Genomic DNA, 18,709 nt, shown 5'->3' on the forward strand with positions numbered 1-18,709 from the left:
ACTTCTAGAATGCAGGATTTGCTTGCCACAGGTTGACTGTTGGGATCTTCGTAATACTAAGAGAGGCGTGAAGTATTATTACAAGAGTGAGTGTGTTTGAAAGTTTCTCACAGGTGCATAAGAATTGAACACAAGGTATGAAAGAGAGATGCAATGTACTATTGGTATCACTGTCGTTCCAAGTGATAGATAATACAGCCGTTTAGCTAAAAATCGTTTGGCTAAAAATAACACCTCATCGGTTGTCTGTAGTTGTCGATAAGTGGTACAATGGCTGGAGTAGTTGGTATTGGCATCGCCTGATCTAAAAGTAACTCAATTTTAATCCAATTTGAGCGTCTTGTGTGATTTCATTCATTGATTTATCCGCAACTTTTGTAGGTCTTCAGATGAGTTGGAGGAATATTTCAGAAACCAAAATTTACTAAACAAAGAGGATTAATTCATTAAATTCATTATTAAGTGACTCATTCTTCATCGAGAGTTAAAAATCTCATTCAATATTTTTTTGAATTTTTTTTCAAAACTTCATTCGATAGTTTTTCAATAAAGATCTTAACTGTTGATAACGAGATCCTAAAATAAAATTTTATCTTCATCGTTTATCTTTTTCTAATAAATTTATAAAAAAATTAAAATTAAAATAAAATCTTTTCTTACTTATGTTTAGAGGACATTTTCATTTACAATGAATAATTGTCCAATCCATTTCTATTTACAACTAACGATACGTATCGAAGTAAACATTCCAATATAAACTTATAATTGATCACATCAACAACAGCATGACACCATAATGGAGCACAAATATGCCCTTGTTTCTAAAAAACAAATTGCATGTGCTGAAAATATCAATTACAGGATTATGGATTATACAATGCACGATTTATTGCTTCAAAGTTCGACAAGCATCGCCATTGATCTGGGATGTATAATTATTTATTATGCTAATTCAAGTTTTAGAAACTAATAAAGTTCTTCTCCTTCAGGCTCTCGATCGTTTCCTTGATGCTTGTTTCCAGAGGGATGTAGTCGAGGCCCAAGCTTTTAAACTTTTCCTTGGAGACTTGGTATACCGGCACAAAGGGCTTGTCATCTGCACACCTGCCAGCGTTATAGTCACAGCTTAGCACACCAAAAGGAGATGGTAGCCACGGAATGTACTCAAATTACAGCTTCCTTTTATAGAATCATTTCTTCAGCCATTAGTGACCGATGAACAAGCAATGCCAAAGACCTCTCGATACAATGTACATGGCAAGAAGAACAAGCTGGTCATAGCCGCTAAATGAGTAATACCAGAGGAAAGCTATGCCAGCATTACAGAATGTTACTGACTAATTTATATGGCGCACATAATCAGATATCAATATGATTGGATATTCAAAAATCTACAACTCTTTCAATTCAAAGCAAAAGTTAACTACTACGAACTTCATACAGTAGAACTTAGAAGAACACGATGCTATTTCATTATTGCTATGTTTTTAATTCTAGGAGAGATGGTTCTATGTAATACTTCGAATTGGATGGATGACGATAAAGAGAGCGAAAGTGAAGACAGAAGGATAATAAATAAAATAAAATAAGCAATCGCATTATCCATTGGCCTAATCTAAAGAACAGACATTATAGAAGCACACAATAATGAGACCATGCGGTCTGCCTAATCTGGAACTTCGATTTTATATTCAATATACATCAAAATTGCAATTATACAAAATGCCTAATAATAGAACCATAAGCCGTCGTGTTCCAATTATTTGGAATCAATTATATGGATCTTTTCCTACCATCGAGTCATGTATAAGATAATAATTTTAGTTGAATAAAATATCATTCAAATCCTTTTTTATTATTACTACTAAGTACTAACATCTTCTTAAGCCATCCGCTAACCCCTTTGCACCGCAACTATTAATTAATCATCTTTTCAAGCTATAACATACGTGTTTACTTTGGACATGTTCATCTTAATTTGGTTACTCCTCGTTTTATATTTTATTGGAAACACACCTAATTCTCTATGATTGAAGTCATTTTTTTTTTATCCTCCCTAATAATTTTGCATGTTCATCTCAAGCATTCTCATCTTAGTTACTAAAACTTTTTTGTGCATATTCTTTCCAAACAATCCAATACTCAGATTGGTAGCCACAAAACAGCCAATGCACCTCCCAATTTTAATTATCTATTTTTTATTTTATGAACAATGTCTTCATCAATCTCTCCATTTTTTCAAAAATAGAACCAAGAATTTTTTTATTTTACAATAAAAGCTAAACACCATTAAAAAATTGCAATACTATGGGAAGCATGAAACTTGAAAGAAAGATCAGTAACCACCGAGCAAACTCTTCAGATATAACGAATAGAATTTTGTCATCAATCAAAAAGACTTGTAAACACGACACTTGGATCACAAGACAATAAAAGCAACTGAAAATAGTAACTTACTTATCAGGGAGTTGAAAAGAAGGATAAAGTTCATGTATGATCTTCAAAAGCTCTGAGTAATGAACAACTCTTTCAACAAGACAGTATCTTCCCGATGCTGAGGGAAGTTCAAAAGCCAGAACGTGTGCCATGGCAACATCTTGAACATTTACCCACCCATAGGTTGCATTAGGAAAGGTGGAGGAACCTAAAGACAAAAAAAACAGAGCCAAAGTCATAATTCTCTTATACGAACCATTTTCTAGAAAATAATTACCAAGATTTGGAAGAATCAAAACAGTTCTAGGATATAGATCACAACCAAAACATTCAACACTGCATATTGAGACAGCAGGCACTTAAAATACATGAACAGAACATGATCTTGAAATGTCATATTGTTTGGTTGCCTGAAAAAAGCTGAAGTCAGCATTAACAACATATTCTTCCCATCCTCGACATAGCCATCAGGCTACATTTGCCTACTCCTAAGCAATAAATATTTAATTTTAAGATTCAGTATCCAAGATCATATCATCACCATAAGTTTGTCTAATCAAAAAAAGAAAAGGCAAAAAGAAAACTTCATTAATAGTTCATACTTAGCAAGTGAAACTTTGCTCATCTATTCCTACGTATCGAACTCATCGAAAATCCGAACCTTAACAGCATTGAGCTACAACTAATATTTGCAACGGGTAGTCAAATAAATATTGTATAACGCCAATGATCTTTTAAAAGATTAATAAATTTTGGCACAGATACATAACATATATAGATTCGTACAATCGGTGGTATTCCTATATTTAGTATTTTAAGAGATACTCGGCTGACTTTCTTTTTCGATTTTCTTGATAAATGAAATAGAATAGAGTGCTCCTATTTTTACCGAGAGTCGTCCACCTCCCATAGATTTGATTCCTTCCCGTATAAAGAAACTTGCAATGCTAACCCCATTTGTAATTCCATCAATTATATATCTATAAAAAAACTGAGTTAGTTCGGTTAATCCCCTTATACCCATTGTAAAAACCTTAGTATAAAAAAAATCTAAGTAACAACGATTATATGACCAATCAAAATTCCTTCGAAATTGAAAGTATTAAGTAATCAGAGCGGGCGGAGAGAGAGGGGTTCGAACCCTCGGTACAAAAAACTCGTACAACGGATTAGCAATCCGTCACTTTAGTCCACTCAGCAACCTCTCCCAATTTAAATAAAATTGAAATTTCAATAAAAATTTCAAATGAAATGAAATTAACTATTTCAATGAAAATTGAAATTAAATAAAAAAATAAAAAAGGAAAAATTTTAGAAGAACATAATCTCATAACTTCAAACCTAAACTTTAAATTACCCTGTCTAATTGTATTAAAATTGCATGGACAATATAGATATGAACATAATAATCACATGACTTGCTACAATCAAGTTGTCTACAATAAGCAGAGCAAACTAGCAAATGTTAACGGTGAAAATGTTGGGATGCCTCTTAAATCCAGAAAACTTAATGTGAGAATTCAGTGTTGTTAAACATGAAGCTGTAACAACTAAGGGCAACAGAATGCAGTGGAAATTGAGAATAAATTTGAAAAAGGGATGCACTGCAATTAAATGTTGGCCATATCACAAGAATACAGGAGGCAAACAAAATAGAAGTGATAAATCTAGATGCTAAAGCTTCAAGCTGCAAATACACTTGCTACTTTAATCAACTAAAAGAGAAAAAACAAGATTCTTTCACAATAGACCAAAACACTCTTTCCCTAAATACTCTTGTGTTGGATCATGCCTTAGAATAACCAGCATAACACCAATATATAATTCATCATGTAGACAAAATAAACAAATGAGCAATCTATAGATGTATCAAATACTCTTCTTTCTTTCCTTTAAAATATGAACCAAAAGGAAGGAAAAGGATGGGATAAAAAGGAAAGGAGAGAAAGGAAGGTACATGCATCTCAAGGTATCATCTCCTTTCAATTGCATTGATGGCCTTTATTTTATGACAGATATATTACATATATATTCAAGAAGAATTCATAGGATAAGAATCGTCAGATCTATTTGGCCAAATGAGCATATCATCATCAGTTTGTACAGTTATCTGGCAGCTAGAATGGAATGATGATAATGGTAAATGACAAACTTCAAATGATGCTAATGGGCAAACAGAAACCAAGGCTTCAATATCTAACTGCCACAGCATGAAATCACTTGATAGCCAGACAAATAGTCATTTCCAATAATATCATTTGCGATTTAGAAGTTGTCATGATATTGGCAAACTTCATTTGAGACTGACAAATTGCAGAGTAAAAGTTCCAAACTAGGATCAGATTTGAAACAAATTAAGCTTCATACCATTTATTAGGTCCAGGATTGCAGCAGAACTTGTGTTAAGTGTTGACTGCAGAAGAGGACCCATGACCATTCCTGGATTTATCGTGGCTATGTCCATGCCATTCTCTTTAGAAAACTTCCAAGCAGCTTCCTCTGCCAAAGTCTTCGAGAGTACATACCATTTCTGGGGTAATATGAGAGATCTTAGAAAACATGCATAATAAAATGAAGTTGAAATATTTTATTGAAGGCATCTACAAAGAAAAAAGATTTGAGCTATAATAAACTTAAATCCAAAGAAACTAACTGATATCAAACAAATAGAAGGTGCAACAATACAGACATGGACAATATTATTTATGATAATTACAGGCGAAACATAAATATGAATAGATTAGAGATTTACTGGGAAGTTTTAAGCAGGCCATGTATTGTCACTTCACTAAACGCACCATATTGCAGAATTCAGAGTTTAATTATATTTTGAGGCAATAAGTTTGGCCAAATTAGTAAATCGTAATTCTAAAAACCTGGGTAAAATCAGTACTAGATACTATGATTTAATATCTTTTTATTTCTTTCTCATTCCCAACCGAGAGAATCCACTGCCAAGGCTGAAACAGTCTGCTTTCAGCACCACATTGACCACAACCAGAGTACTGCTATATTACACTGCTATACATAAGTATTTAGGTGTTCCTTCATGCCAGACTATCATCCAGATAGAATGGGTTTTATTAGTTGGTATTCATTATTTTCTTTTAGTGATAATTTACATGCAGGACTGATCTTATCCTAGGATGCTACAATCCCTTCCAAGCTGAAAAAAAGACTACAAGGTGGTCCAATCTCTTTCAAACTAATGCCAAACCATCATCTTCACACTTGAATGGGACATAAAATCTCAGCCAGGAGAAATCAAGCATTATCTTGAAGACCAATTTAAGATTGTATAATACGACTTTCAGCCTAGCTAGCATGGCCCTGACAATCGGTCTTCAGTTATTATAACCCACATATAGCAGTCTTCATAACTTTAACAGTATGGTTCTCCAAAATCATCCAAGTGACTGTATATTGTATTCAGAAGGTTACTAGATAAACTTGTCTCACAACCTCCGCATAATATTGTGTATATTATCTGGTGTGTTGCAAAAACATGACAGAAAGGTTTTCTAAAATAAAGGAATCTTTTGGCATTAAATTAGCATTTTACAAAGGTTATCGCCATGATGTGCGGTACCTTTCGATAAAATAATATAGGGAGCACTGAAATAGAATATAGATAAATTAAAACCTATGACATGATTGCAGTTGAAAAGATAATACACAAACAAAAAAACTATCCAGTACATACTGTCAGATACCTTTTGCTGCTCGCAAACCTCAGGACTTGAAAACCATGTCTCATCAACAACTACATCAGGAGTTCGTGGTTTACTATTGCATGCAACAGCAGCCATTGATGATGTCACCACTACCTTTTTCACAGACGACTTCTTACAGGATGCCAAAACATTGAGTGTGCCCTTCACTGCAGGCTCAATTATCTCAGCCTAAAATTTAAGTAAATAAATCAGATAAAGCTTGATATCATTTGCAAATAGATCAAGAACCCCATGGTCAGATACGAGATAAAAGAGACAATGATAGACATGAAAAGCAAGCAATGTCCTCTTGATAAGCAACATCTAATAGCAGATACTCCAAAACCATTGTATCATGTAACAGAGAATCAATAACAACTATTTCTTTGGTGGAACTCTTAGTGGGTCTTATGGTTTTGTAATAACAGCTGATAGAAATAGAAAGCAATAAAATTATGAAAACAGTCCTTTCTATATGCTTTTACTGAGTTTTCAAGGCAAAAAATATCCCAAAAATATTGCATTTTACATGGGGCTAGTTACTAATCACACAGTTTACAAAGAAACAAACTCATTTATGTAAAATGGATGGTGAAGGGCCATTGGATGGCCCTCATGTTCCATGCCGTTACCAAACAGATTTACACTGGGATACCTTCACTCTTCGTTGCTGTTACCTAACAGATGCTGTACTGGCATTTCAACTAGATATCATCTATTAGGTATAACCTTGTTCAATAAGAAAACAGAAAAAGGAAAGGGATATTCTAAAACTTTTATAACTGTCTTAATGTGTAAGTGTTGCATTTAGGGACATGCTCAGAAAGCAACGTTCAAAGAGAAAATGTAAGTGAATGAGCATAATTATATGTGCATAAATAATAGAGTTGTGAAATTAAAGAAACTTGTCAAAAATTAAACAATATAGTAACATTTACAGGTTGGTTTGGCAGTAGAGAACTAGAGATCATAAATGTAAACCTGTGGATTTGTGACTGCATAATAATAAGGAGATGCAGTGTGAAAAACACCATCACAACCCTCAACCACAACATCAAAGGACCCCTCTTCTGATAAGTTGGCTTTAAACAAAAGCAACCACTCAGTGGCTCCCTCCAGAGCACGCAAGTGCTGAGTCTTCTTTTGATCAGCTGACAAGAATGATTTCAAAATATTGAAAAGAAGACAAGAATTAAGATGGAGAGGAAGTATACAAATATATAATCTTATACCATCAATATAATTATTATATTAAGGGTCCCAACATGATTTCAGTCAGCAATATTAAAGGAAGATCAGATTACAGTCAGGGTAATTTAGGTTTCTTCCTACAAGATATATCCAATAAACCTGGTGTTTTAGGCAAAGGCTATGGAATGTAAAGCAATAGGCAAACAGAGTAGGATCATTTGCATGCATATTTACAATAAAAGAATCTTTCAAGGAAACAAACATCGAGCAGGAAAATATCATGTAAATCAGTTTTACATGGATTGATGCATTGAGCAGGAAAATACTTCATAACTACTACTCTCTTGTTAGTGCAAACTGTAGTCAATTGAAAAATATTAAATAAGTATAATCTTATAAGCCCCCATCTAAATTTTAAGCCCATTAATCAGAAACGGTAATCATTTGCACATTCAGGATTGTTACTTCTTTTCATTTCTAATAGTCGGATACTCAGCCGAATGATGATTACCTTCAATCTTTTTGCACTGTTTTTTTAATTTTGAAAGTTACACACACCACAAACAGACGTCATTTTGGATATACCCCAAGAACAGTTTCATATTTGATCAATTCAGATCATGATGCAGATGTGCGACTCACAACATCCGGAATAAATAACATAGGCTTCCCACTCCTTTGTTCTTAGGATTCGAGCTCACGCAATCATCTTGTGCGTTTGCAAAAGGTCCGAAAACATTTAGAAGGGAAGAGATCCAAACGATCGAGTGTGTGTTAGATGAGTCGAATCTACTCTTCAGAAGAATACCGAGTTTAGCACGAACCAGGGTCACGCACGGAGGCGCGTACGGTGTAGCCGCGCTGGAGGAGGAGCTTCACAAGCCACGAGGCGATGAAGCCGGACGCGCCCGTGACACAAACCACCTTCCCGCCGCCGCTCATCGTGACCACAACTCTCGCTCGGCCGGTCGCTGTTTTAGTGGAAGAGCAGGCAAAGGATCACAGTGGTCTGTCGAGAAGGCCGCTCCTCCGCGGCATAAATAGGGCGCCAAAGGCGGAACATAATTACCGAACGGCCAACTCCGTCCGCTGCTCTGACACTAACATCACATGACGTTACGAATGACGACACCTGCCTGCGGCGGCACATCGCATCTTGCGTAAGCAGTTGCGATATATACATATATATATTTAGGCTTTGTTGTGTTTAACTATCTGTATAATTGTTTGTCTAAGTTTGACTAACTTTTATTCCTCCAAGGATGATAGCTACTCTAACCAACGAGATGGTACTCATCACTCACCTACTGGCTGAGGAGCCAGAGAAGCTATCCGGCCCGTTGCTTGTCGACACATATGTCACCCTATTGAAAGGTCGCAACGTATGGTATGGTGAGATGTGGACGAAGGATGAGCTCACTTTCGAGATAGGCGATAGTATAAACCGAAAGGGACAATTCAAGTAATCTTACCGCTTGTTTTAGACATGAATTTAACCATGGAATGATCAGTCTGCTGACAGAGTGCCTATCGCTAAAACGCTCGTAGTCTTTTGTCATGGTGTGCCTGTTGTGCGTGCATTTCATGAACTCCCAAGTCAACCCAGCTTGGGTGTTTTGGATCCAGAAGGAAGAAGCATGTTGCTCCTGCTGAGCTATGCCCCATTCTGGAAACACTTCACAAGATATTGAGGAGACAAAAGATGGATGATTATTCAACATTTCCCCTGCTTATTTCAAGTCCGTTCATATGTTTGGATTCACAAGATTTCACTTTGGCCACTGACTCGGGTGCGATCCTTCAAGTCCGTTCATATGTTTTGCAGTCGGAGTAATAGGGTCTTTTTTCTTTCGTTGTCTGAATCAAATGTCAGATGAGTTGGAGGAATACATCAGAAACCAAATTGACTCAAAAAAATTTACTTACTAAAGAGGATTAATCCATTGAACTCACTATTAAGTGACTTATTCTTCATCAAGATATCGAGAGTTTAAAAACTTCATTCAGTAGTTTTTTTAATAGCGATCTTAATTATCGGTATCAATGTCCTAAAATGAAATCTTATCTTCATCACTTATCTTTTTCTAATAAATTTACAAAATTTTCAAAAATAAGAATAAATTTTATTTTTATTGCTTCAAAGTTCTCTTCTTATTTATGTTTAGATGACATTTTCATTTAGAATGAATAATTGTCCAATCCATTTCTTTGATTTTACTTCTCATCCTCATAGAGATATTTAGTTTATGTAATATGAGGATGGAACAAGATAACAACTAACCACACTTATATTATATGAAGAACACATTTCAATATAAACTTATAATCTATCACACCAACAACAGGCATGACACCATAATGGAGCACAAATATGTCCTCGTTTCTAAAAAACAAATTGCATGTGCTGAAAAGATCAATTACAGGATTATGCAATGCATGATTTACTGCTTCAAAGTTCGACAAGCATCGCCATTGATCTGGGATGCAAAATTATTTATTATGCTAATTCAAGTTTTAGAAACTAATAAAGTTCTTCTCCTTCAGGCTCTCGATCGTTTCCTTGATGCTTGTTTCCAGAGGGATGTAGTCGAGGCCCAAGCTTTTAAACTTTTCCTTGGAGACTTTGTATACCAGCACAAAGGGCTTGTCATCTGCACACCTGCCAACGTTATGGTCACAGCTTAGTACACCAAAAGGAGATGGTAGCCACAGAATGTACTAAAATTACAGCTTCCTTTTATAGAATCATTTCTTCAGCCATTAGTGACCGATGAACAAGCAATGGCAAAGACCTCGATACAATGTACATGGCAAGAAGAACAAGCTGGTCATAGCCACTAAATGAATTATACCAGAGGAAAGCTATGCCAGCATTACAGAATGTTACTGACTAATTTATATGGTGCACATTATCAGATATCAATATGATCGGATGTTCAGAAGTTCTAGAACTCTTTCAGTTCAAAACAAAAGTTAAGAACTATGAACTTCGTACAGTAGAACTTAGCAGAACTCAGACGAAGATATGCTTTGAGAACCATTCTCCTTGTGTCTTGCTGTTGTTGGGTCTTATTGCTATTTCATTACTACTATGTTTTTAATTCTAGGAGAGATGGTTATATGTATCACTTAGAATTGCACGGATGACGATAAGGAGAGTGAAAGTAAAGACAGAAGGACAATAAATAAAATAAAATAAGTAATTGCATCATCCATTGGCCTAATCTAAAGAACAGACATTATAGAAGCACACAACAATGAGACCATGGGGTATGCCTAATCTGGAACTTCGATTTTATATCCTATATACATCAAAATTGCAATTATACAAAATGCCTAATAATAAAACCATAAGCCGTCGTGTTCCAAACAAAATTATTTGAAATCAGTTATATGGATCTTTCCCTATCATTAAGTCATGTATAAGATAATAATTTTAGATGAATAAAATATCATACAAATCCTTTTTTATTATTACTACTAACATCTTCTTAAGTCGTCCGCTAACCCTCTTTCCACCACAACTATTAATTGAGTCATCTTTTCAAACTATAACGTACGTGTTTACTTTGGACATGTTCATCTTAATTTGGATACTCCTCGTTTTATATTTTATCGTAAACACACCTAATTCTCTATGATTGAAGTCATTTTTTTTTTATCCTCCCTAATAATTTTGTATGTTCATCTCAGTTACTAAACTTTTTTGTACATATTCTTGCCAAACAATCCAATACTCAGATTGGTAGCCACAAAACCACCAATGCACCTACCAATTTTAATTATCTAATTTTTATTTTATAAACAATGTCTTCATCAATCTCTCCATGTTGTTCAACAATAGATCCAAGATTTTTTTTATTTTCAATAAAGGCTAAGCACCATTAAAAAATTGCAATACTATGGGAAGCATGAAACTTGAAAGAAAGATCAGTAACCACCGAGCAAACTCTTCAGATATAACGGATAGAATTTTGTCATCAATCAACAAGACAAGTAGACACGGCACTTAGATCACAAGACAATAAAAGCAACTGAAAATAGTAACTTACTTATCAGGGAGTTGAAAAGAAGGATAAAGTTCATGTATGATCTTCAAAATCTGAGTAATGAACAACTCTTTCGACAAGACAGTATCTTCCTGATGCTGAGGGAAGTTCAAAAGCCAGAACGTGCGCCATGGCAACATCTTGAACATTTACCCACCCAAAGGTTGCATTAGGAAAGGTGGAGGAACCTAAAGACAAAAAGAACAGATAGCCAAAGTCATAATTCTCTTATACGAACCATTTTCTAGAAAATAATTACCAAGACTTGGAAGAATCAAAACCATTCTAGGATATAGATCTCAACCAAAACATTCAACACTGCACATTGAGACAGCAGGCACTTTAAAATTACATGAACAGAACATGATCTTGATATGTCATATTGTTTGGTTGCCTGAAAAATGCTAAAGTCAGCATTAACAACATATTCTTCCCATCCTCGACATAGCCATAAGGCTACATTTGCCTACTCCTAAGCAATAAATATTTAATTTTAATATTCAGTATCCAAAATCACATTATCACTATAAGTTTGTCTAACTAAAAAAAGAAAAGGCAAAGAGAAAACTTCATTAATAGTTCATACTTAGCAAGTGAAACTTTTCTCATGTATTCCTATGTATTGAACTCATCAAAAATCTGAACCTTAACAGCATTGAGCTACAACTAATATTTACAATTGGTAGTCAAATAAATATTGTATAACGCCAATGATCTTTTAGAAGATTAATAAATTTTGCACAAACATAATCTCGTAACTTCAATCCTAAACATTAAATAACCCTGTCTAATTGTATTAAAATTGCATGGACAATATAGATATGAACATAATAATCACTTGACTTGCTACAATCAAGTTGTCTACAATAAGCAGAGCAAACTAGCAAATGTTAACAGTGAAAATGTTGGGATGCCTCTTAAATACAGCAAACTTAATGTAAGAATTCGGTGTTGTTAAACATGAAGCTGTAACAACTAAGAACAGAATGCAGTGGAAATTGAGAAGAAATTTGAAAAAGGGATGCACTGTAATTAAATGTTGGCCATATCACAAGAATAAAGGAGGCAAACAAAATAGATGTGATAAATCTTGATGCTAAAGCTTCAAGTTGCAAATACTCTTGCGACTTTAATCAACTAAAAGAGAAAAAACAAGATTCTTTCACAGTAGACCAAAACACTCTTTCCCTAAATACTATTGTGTTGGATCATGCCTTAGAATCACATGCATAACACCAATATATAATTCATCATGTAGACAAAATAAACAAATGAGCAATCTACAGATGTATCAAATACTCTTCTTTCTTTCCTTTAAGAAGTGAACCAAAAGGAAGGAAAAGGATGGGATAGAAAGGAAAGGAGAGAAAGGAAGGTACATGCATCTCAAGGTATCATCTCCTATACATTGCATTGATGACCTTTGATTTGTGACAGATATATTACATATATATTCAAGAAGAATTCATAGTATAAGAATCATCAGATCTATTTGGCCAAATGAGCATATCATCATCAATTTGTACAGTTATCTGGCAACTAGAATGGAATGATGCTAATGGTAAATGACAAACTTCAAATGATGCTAATAGGCAAACAGAAACCAAGGCCTCAATATCTAACAGACACAGCATGAAATCACTTGATAACCAGCCATCTAGTCATTTCCAATAATATCATTTGCGATTTAGAAGTTGTCAGGATATTGGAAAACTTCATTTGAGACTGACAAATTGCAGAGTAAAAGTTCCACACTAGGATCAGATTTGAAACAAATTAAGCTTCATACCATTTATTAGGTTCAGGATTGCAGCAGAACTTGTGTTAAGTGTTGACTGCAGAAGAGGACCTGTGACCATTCCTGGATTTATCGTGACTATATCTATGCCATTCTCTTTAGAAAACTTCCAAGCAGCTTCCTCTGCCAAAGTCTTCGAGAGTACATACCATTGCTGGGGTAATATGAGAGATCTTAGAAAACATGCATAATAAAAAGTTGAATTTTTTTATTGAAGGCATCTATAAAGAAAAAAGATTTGAGATGTAATAAACTTAAATCCAAAGAAACTAACTAATAACAAACAAATAGAAGGTGCAACAATACAGACACGGACATTGTTGGATTTTTTTTTTTTGACATGGACATTGTTATTTATGATAATTCCAGTTGAAATATAAATATGAATAGATTAGAGACTTACTGGGAAGTTTTAAGTAGTCCATGTATTGTCACTTCACTAAACGCACCATATTGCAGAATTCAGAGTCCAATTATTTTTTGAGGCAATATGTTTGGCCAAATTAGTAAATCACAATACTAAAAACCTGAGTACAATCAGTACTAGATACTATGATTTAATATCTTTTTATTTCTTTCTCATTCCCAACCCAGAGAATCCACTGCCAAGGCTGAAACAGTCTGCTTTCAGCACCACATGGACCACAACCAGAGTACTGCTATATTACACTGCTATACATAAGTATTTAGGTGTTCCTTCTTGCCAGACTATCATCCAGATAGAATGGGTTTTATTAGTTGGTATTCATTATTTTCTTTTAGTGATAATTTACATGCAGGACTGATCTTATCCTAGGATGCTACAATCCCTTCCAAGCTGAAAAAAAGACTACAAGGTGGTCCAATCTCTTTCAAACTAATGCCAAACCATCATCTTCACACTTGAATGGGACATAAAATCTCAGCCAGGAGAAATCAAGCATTATCTTGAAGACCAATTTAAGATTGTATAATACGACTTTCAGCCTAGCTAGCATGGCCCTGACAATCGGTCTTCAGTTATTATAACCCACATATAGCAGTCTTCATAAGTTTAACAGTATGGTTCTCCAAAATCATCCAAGTGACTGTATATTGTATTCAGAAGGTTACTAGATAAACTTGTCTCACAACCTCCGCATAATATTGTGTATATTATCTGGTGTGTTGCAAAAACATGACAGAAAGGTTTTCTAAAATAAAGGAATCTTTTGGCATTAAATTAGCATTTTACAAAAGTTATGGCCATGATGTGCGGTACCTTTTGATAAAATAATATAGGGAGCACTGAAATAGAATATAGATACATTAAAACCTATGACATGATTGCAGTTGAAAAGATAATACACAAACAATAAAACTATCCAGTACATACTGTCAGATACCTTTTGCTGCTCGCAAACCTCAGGACTTGAAAACCATGTCTCATCAACAACTACATCAGGAGTTCGTGGTTTACTATTGTATGCAACAGCAGCCATTGATGATGTCACCACTACCTTTTTCACAGATGACTTCTTACAGGATGCCAAAACATTGAGTGTGCCCTTCACTGCAGGCTCAATTAACTCAGCCTAAAATTTTAGTAAATAAATCAGATAAAGCTTGACATCATTTGCAAACTTAGATCAAGAAACCCATGGTCAGATATGAGATAAAAGAGACAATGATAGACATGAAAAGCAAGCAATGTCCTCTTGATAAGCAACATCTAATAGCAGATACTCCAAAACCATTGTATCATGTTACAGAGAATCAACAACAACTATTTCTTTGGTGGAACTCTTTGTGGGTCTTATGGTTTTGTAATAACAGCTGATAGAAATAGAAAGCAATAAAATTATGAAAACAGTCCTTTCTATATGCTTTTACTGAGTTTTCAAGGCAAAAATAACCCAAAAATATTGCATTTTACATGGGGCAAGTTACTAATCACACAGTTTACAAAGAAACGAACTCATTTATGTAAAATGGATGGTGAAGGGCCATTGGATGACCCTCATGTTCCATGCCATTACCAAACAGATTTACACTGGGATACCTTCACGCTTCGTTGCTGTTACCTAACAGACGCTGTACTGGCATTTCAACTAGATATCATCTATTAGGTATAACCTTGTTTGATAAGAAAACAGAAAAAGGAAAGGGATATTCCAAAACTTTTATAACTGCCTTAATATGTAAGTGTTGCATTTAGGGACAAACTCAGAAAGCAAGGTTCAAAGAGACAATGTAAGTGAATGAGCATAATTATATGTGCATAAATAATAGAGTTGTGAAATTAAAGAAACTTGTCAAAAATTAAACAATATAGTAACATTGACAGGTTGGTTTGGCAGTAGAGAACTAGAGATCATAAATGTAAACCTGTGGATTTGTGACTGCATGATAAAAAGGAGATGCAGTGTGAAAAACACCATCACAACCCTCAACCACAGCATCATAGGACCCCTCTTCTAATAAGTTGGCTTTAAACAAAAGCAACCTCTCAGTGGCTCCCTCCAGTGCACGCAAGTGCTGAGTCTTCTTTGGATCAGCTGACAAGAATGATTTCAAAATATTGAAAAGAAGACAAAAAATTAAGATACAGAGGAAGTATACAAATATATAATCTTATATCATCAATATAATTATTATATGAAGGGTTTCAACATGATTTAAGTCATCAATATTAAAGGAAGATCAGATTACAGTCAGGGTAATTTAGGTTTCTTCCTACAAGATATATCTAATAAACCTGGTGTTTTAGGCAAAGGCAGTGGAATGTAAAGCAATAGGAAAACAGAGTAGGATCATTTGCATGCATATTTACAATAGAAGAATCTTTTAAGGAAAGAAACATCAAGCAGTAAAATATCACGTAAATCAGTTTTACATGGATTGATGCATTGAGCATGAAAATACTGCATAACTACTACTCTTATTTATGTAAACTGTAGTCAATTGAAAAATATTAAATAAGGACAATCTTTGAAACCCGCATCTAAATTTTAAGCTCATTAAACAGAAATGGTAATCATTTGCACATTCAGGATTGTTACGTCTTTTCATTTTTAATAATCGGATACTTCACCAAATGATGATTACCTTCAATATTATGCTCTGTTTTTTAATTTTGAAAGTTACACACACCACAAACAGAAATCATTTTGGATATACTCCAAGACGAGTTTCATATTTGCACAACTTAGTAGCGAGCAAACCTTTCATAACTTCATATTTTTCATGCCTTTTCAGTGTATCATTTTACAAGGTCATAAATTCTCCCACCTGGGAAACTTTCCCAGAGAACAACTTTCAAGTGTACACATGCAATACTAGACTTGAGATTCATAATGTGCATATGTGCAAAAAAGATTCTTTCAGAGCATATAAAAAGTAACTTGTGAGGCTTAATGACCAATTTGATAATCAGGTGACAATTCAAATCATGATGCAGATGTGTGACTCACACAAGATATAGAAACAAATATATTATTAGGTGCTAAAAAGAAATATAAAATCAAGTTTAGATAGGCAAATATCTTGTTTCAATCAGATAAGATCATATGGAATAATATTATTATTCACCCAGGAAGCTGTTTAAGTATTAAGTTACGGATAAAGGTTAATGTGATTGAACTATAGCACAGGTCATAATTTAGAATATTTAATGATACTTGAGTTCATATGTGATTGCTTTTTCACATTAATATGGTACAAATAAGCAAACATGTAGGCATATGCATTTGCATTTCTACATAATCCGGAAGTACAGCATAACCATTTATTAGGGCCACATAGGCCTTGTTCAGCACTGTCAGATGAAGATGCAGATCATGGGGTCTACATCAGACAACTTAGACTAATTCGTTGAATGATATCTAATCTTAGTTAAATAGGAATATTTACCCAAATTAGGCTTCTGCTATGATTGAAAATAATTAACTAACTCACCATGTAAATCTATTACCACAAACTAAAACAAATAACAATAACAAGTTAAACTTAATCATATAAAAAATCCATCACACATGTTGATAGCACATGCCTCTCATCATGATTTTGTTCCAAATTCCACTATGTAGCTCTCCTACTATTGCTCTAATTTACCCAAATTCCATACATAAATTAACTAAATTAGTAAGATTGGTAAAAGAATAATAACAATGTTTTTTATGAATATTAACAATTCAAAAAGTTGCTTTGACATGAACTTAAAGGTTATAAAAAGTTGGTTCGACATGAACCAAAAGGTTATAAAAGCCCATCATACAGTTGTGTGATCATAAGAGTGAACTATGGGGAACATCATAATCCTTCCTCTTGTTTATTTAGGTCATCCTCTCTCTGTCCTACATGAAAAAGGGACCAAACCTTTTTGAACTCGCTAGAGACTACCTCAACTACAGCTCACTGTGTGCATTTTTCAACTCAATCCCATTTAGCCACGTCTCGATCAGAACGCGAGCAAAATGCAAGCATGACCCTTTCATTTTACAAGTTGAGTTGGGCCCCTTAATTGGCTGACCAGTCGATACCCCTTACCAATTGAGACAACAACAGATCAGTGGCTGATTAGAAGTGGCATGAGGTTATCGATGCTCATCCAGTGGCCGAAGCCACGACATCTCATGGGACAAAACTAGTATAAATAATATGCATGGACATAAGAATGATTCACGGCTACGGAGTTCGGTCTTGGGCTTTGACGAGGTGGAAATTATGAGACCACAAGGAGGATTGAGTTTATAAAGATCGAGGAGTCTAATACTGTAACTAAAAACAACAATTTTGGCAAGTGGTTCAACTCATAAAGTTAAATAGTAATTATCGCATCGGTTGGGATCGACATAAAACCCCATGATGTCAAAAGGAGCTAAGAAGGTTAGGTTACAAGATCCAAAAACATCAACAGTGCACAAATTCTAATTCAAGAAAAGAAGATGTATACCGACTTATGTGTCACGCGACCCTAAACCCCTAATATTATCAAGAAACGGAAAGGTTTCCCTTCTGCATCTGATCGGGGCCGAGACACGCAACATCCTGAATAAATAACATAGGTTTCCCACTCCTTTGTTCTTAGGATTCGAGCTCACGCAATAATCCTGTACGATTGCAAAAGGTCCGAAAACATTTAGAAGGGAAGAGATCCAAACGATCGAGAGTGTGCTAGATGAGTCGAGTGTACTCTTCAGAAGAATACCGAGTTTGGCACGAACCAGGGTCACGAACGGAGGCGCGGACGGTGTAGCCGCGCTGGAGGAGGAGCTTCACAAGCCACGAGGCGATGAAGCCGGACGCGCCCGTGACACACACCACCTTCCCGCCGCCGCTCATCGTGACTACAGCTCTCGCTCGGCCGGTCGCTGTTTTAGTGGAAGAGCAGGCAAATGATCGCAGTGGACCGTTCAGATGGCCGCTCATCTGCGGCATAAATACGGCGACAGGGCGGAACGTATTTACCAGACGAGGCCAACTACATCCGCTCGCTCTAACATCACATCACTTTACGAATTACGACACGTGCGGCGCCGCATGGCATCTTGTGTCAGCAGTTG

At 35.1% G+C, this 18,709-nt stretch overlaps 1 protein-coding gene, 1 non-coding gene and 1 pseudogene across 2 annotated transcripts; all 3 read right to left on the reverse strand.

Moving 5' to 3' along the window:
* Nucleotides 1–797: 797 nt before the first annotated feature.
* LOC108953634 (phenylacetaldehyde reductase-like) lies at nucleotides 798–8,372 on the reverse strand. Its single transcript, XM_065080151.1, has 6 exons — nucleotides 8,165–8,372; nucleotides 7,131–7,300; nucleotides 6,150–6,338; nucleotides 4,804–4,966; nucleotides 2,458–2,644; nucleotides 798–1,104 (listed from the first exon to the last, which is right to left on the reverse strand). Exons 1-6 carry the CDS (start codon nucleotides 8,280–8,282, stop codon nucleotides 960–962), a joined length of 972 nt encoding a protein of 323 aa, XP_064936223.1. The 5' UTR covers nucleotides 8,283–8,372; the 3' UTR covers nucleotides 798–959.
* Nucleotides 3,557–3,644, reverse strand: TRNAS-GCU (transfer RNA serine (anticodon GCU)). The gene has a single exon. It is a non-coding gene; the product is annotated as a tRNA-Ser (tRNA).
* A 1,327-nt stretch (nucleotides 8,373–9,699) lies between the features above and the next one.
* LOC135588161 (phenylacetaldehyde reductase-like) lies at nucleotides 9,700–18,614 on the reverse strand (annotated as a pseudogene).
* Nucleotides 18,615–18,709: the final 95 nt, after the last annotated feature.

This window comes from Musa acuminata, chromosome BXJ1-8 (assembly GCF_036884655.1).
Source record: "Musa acuminata AAA Group cultivar baxijiao chromosome BXJ1-8, Cavendish_Baxijiao_AAA, whole genome shotgun sequence".
Taxonomy (NCBI): domain Eukaryota; kingdom Viridiplantae; phylum Streptophyta; class Magnoliopsida; order Zingiberales; family Musaceae; genus Musa; species Musa acuminata.

What these genes read in the sequence shown, in the direction of transcription:
- LOC108953634 (XM_065080151.1), bottom strand. Translation starts at nt 8,282, where the DNA reads ATGAGCGGCGGCGGGAAGGTGGTTTGTGTCACGGGCGCGTCCGGCTTC. An exon ending in AGGTTTGCGAGCAGCAAAAG is followed by an intron (nt 4,967 to 6,149) that starts GTATCTGACAGT and finishes ATATTACCCCAG; the next exon opens with AAATGGTATGTACTCTCGAA. An exon ending in TCTTTTCAACTCCCTGATAA is followed by an intron (nt 1,105 to 2,457) that starts GTAAGTTACTAT and finishes TAACGCTGGCAG; the next exon opens with GTGTGCAGATGACAAGCCCT.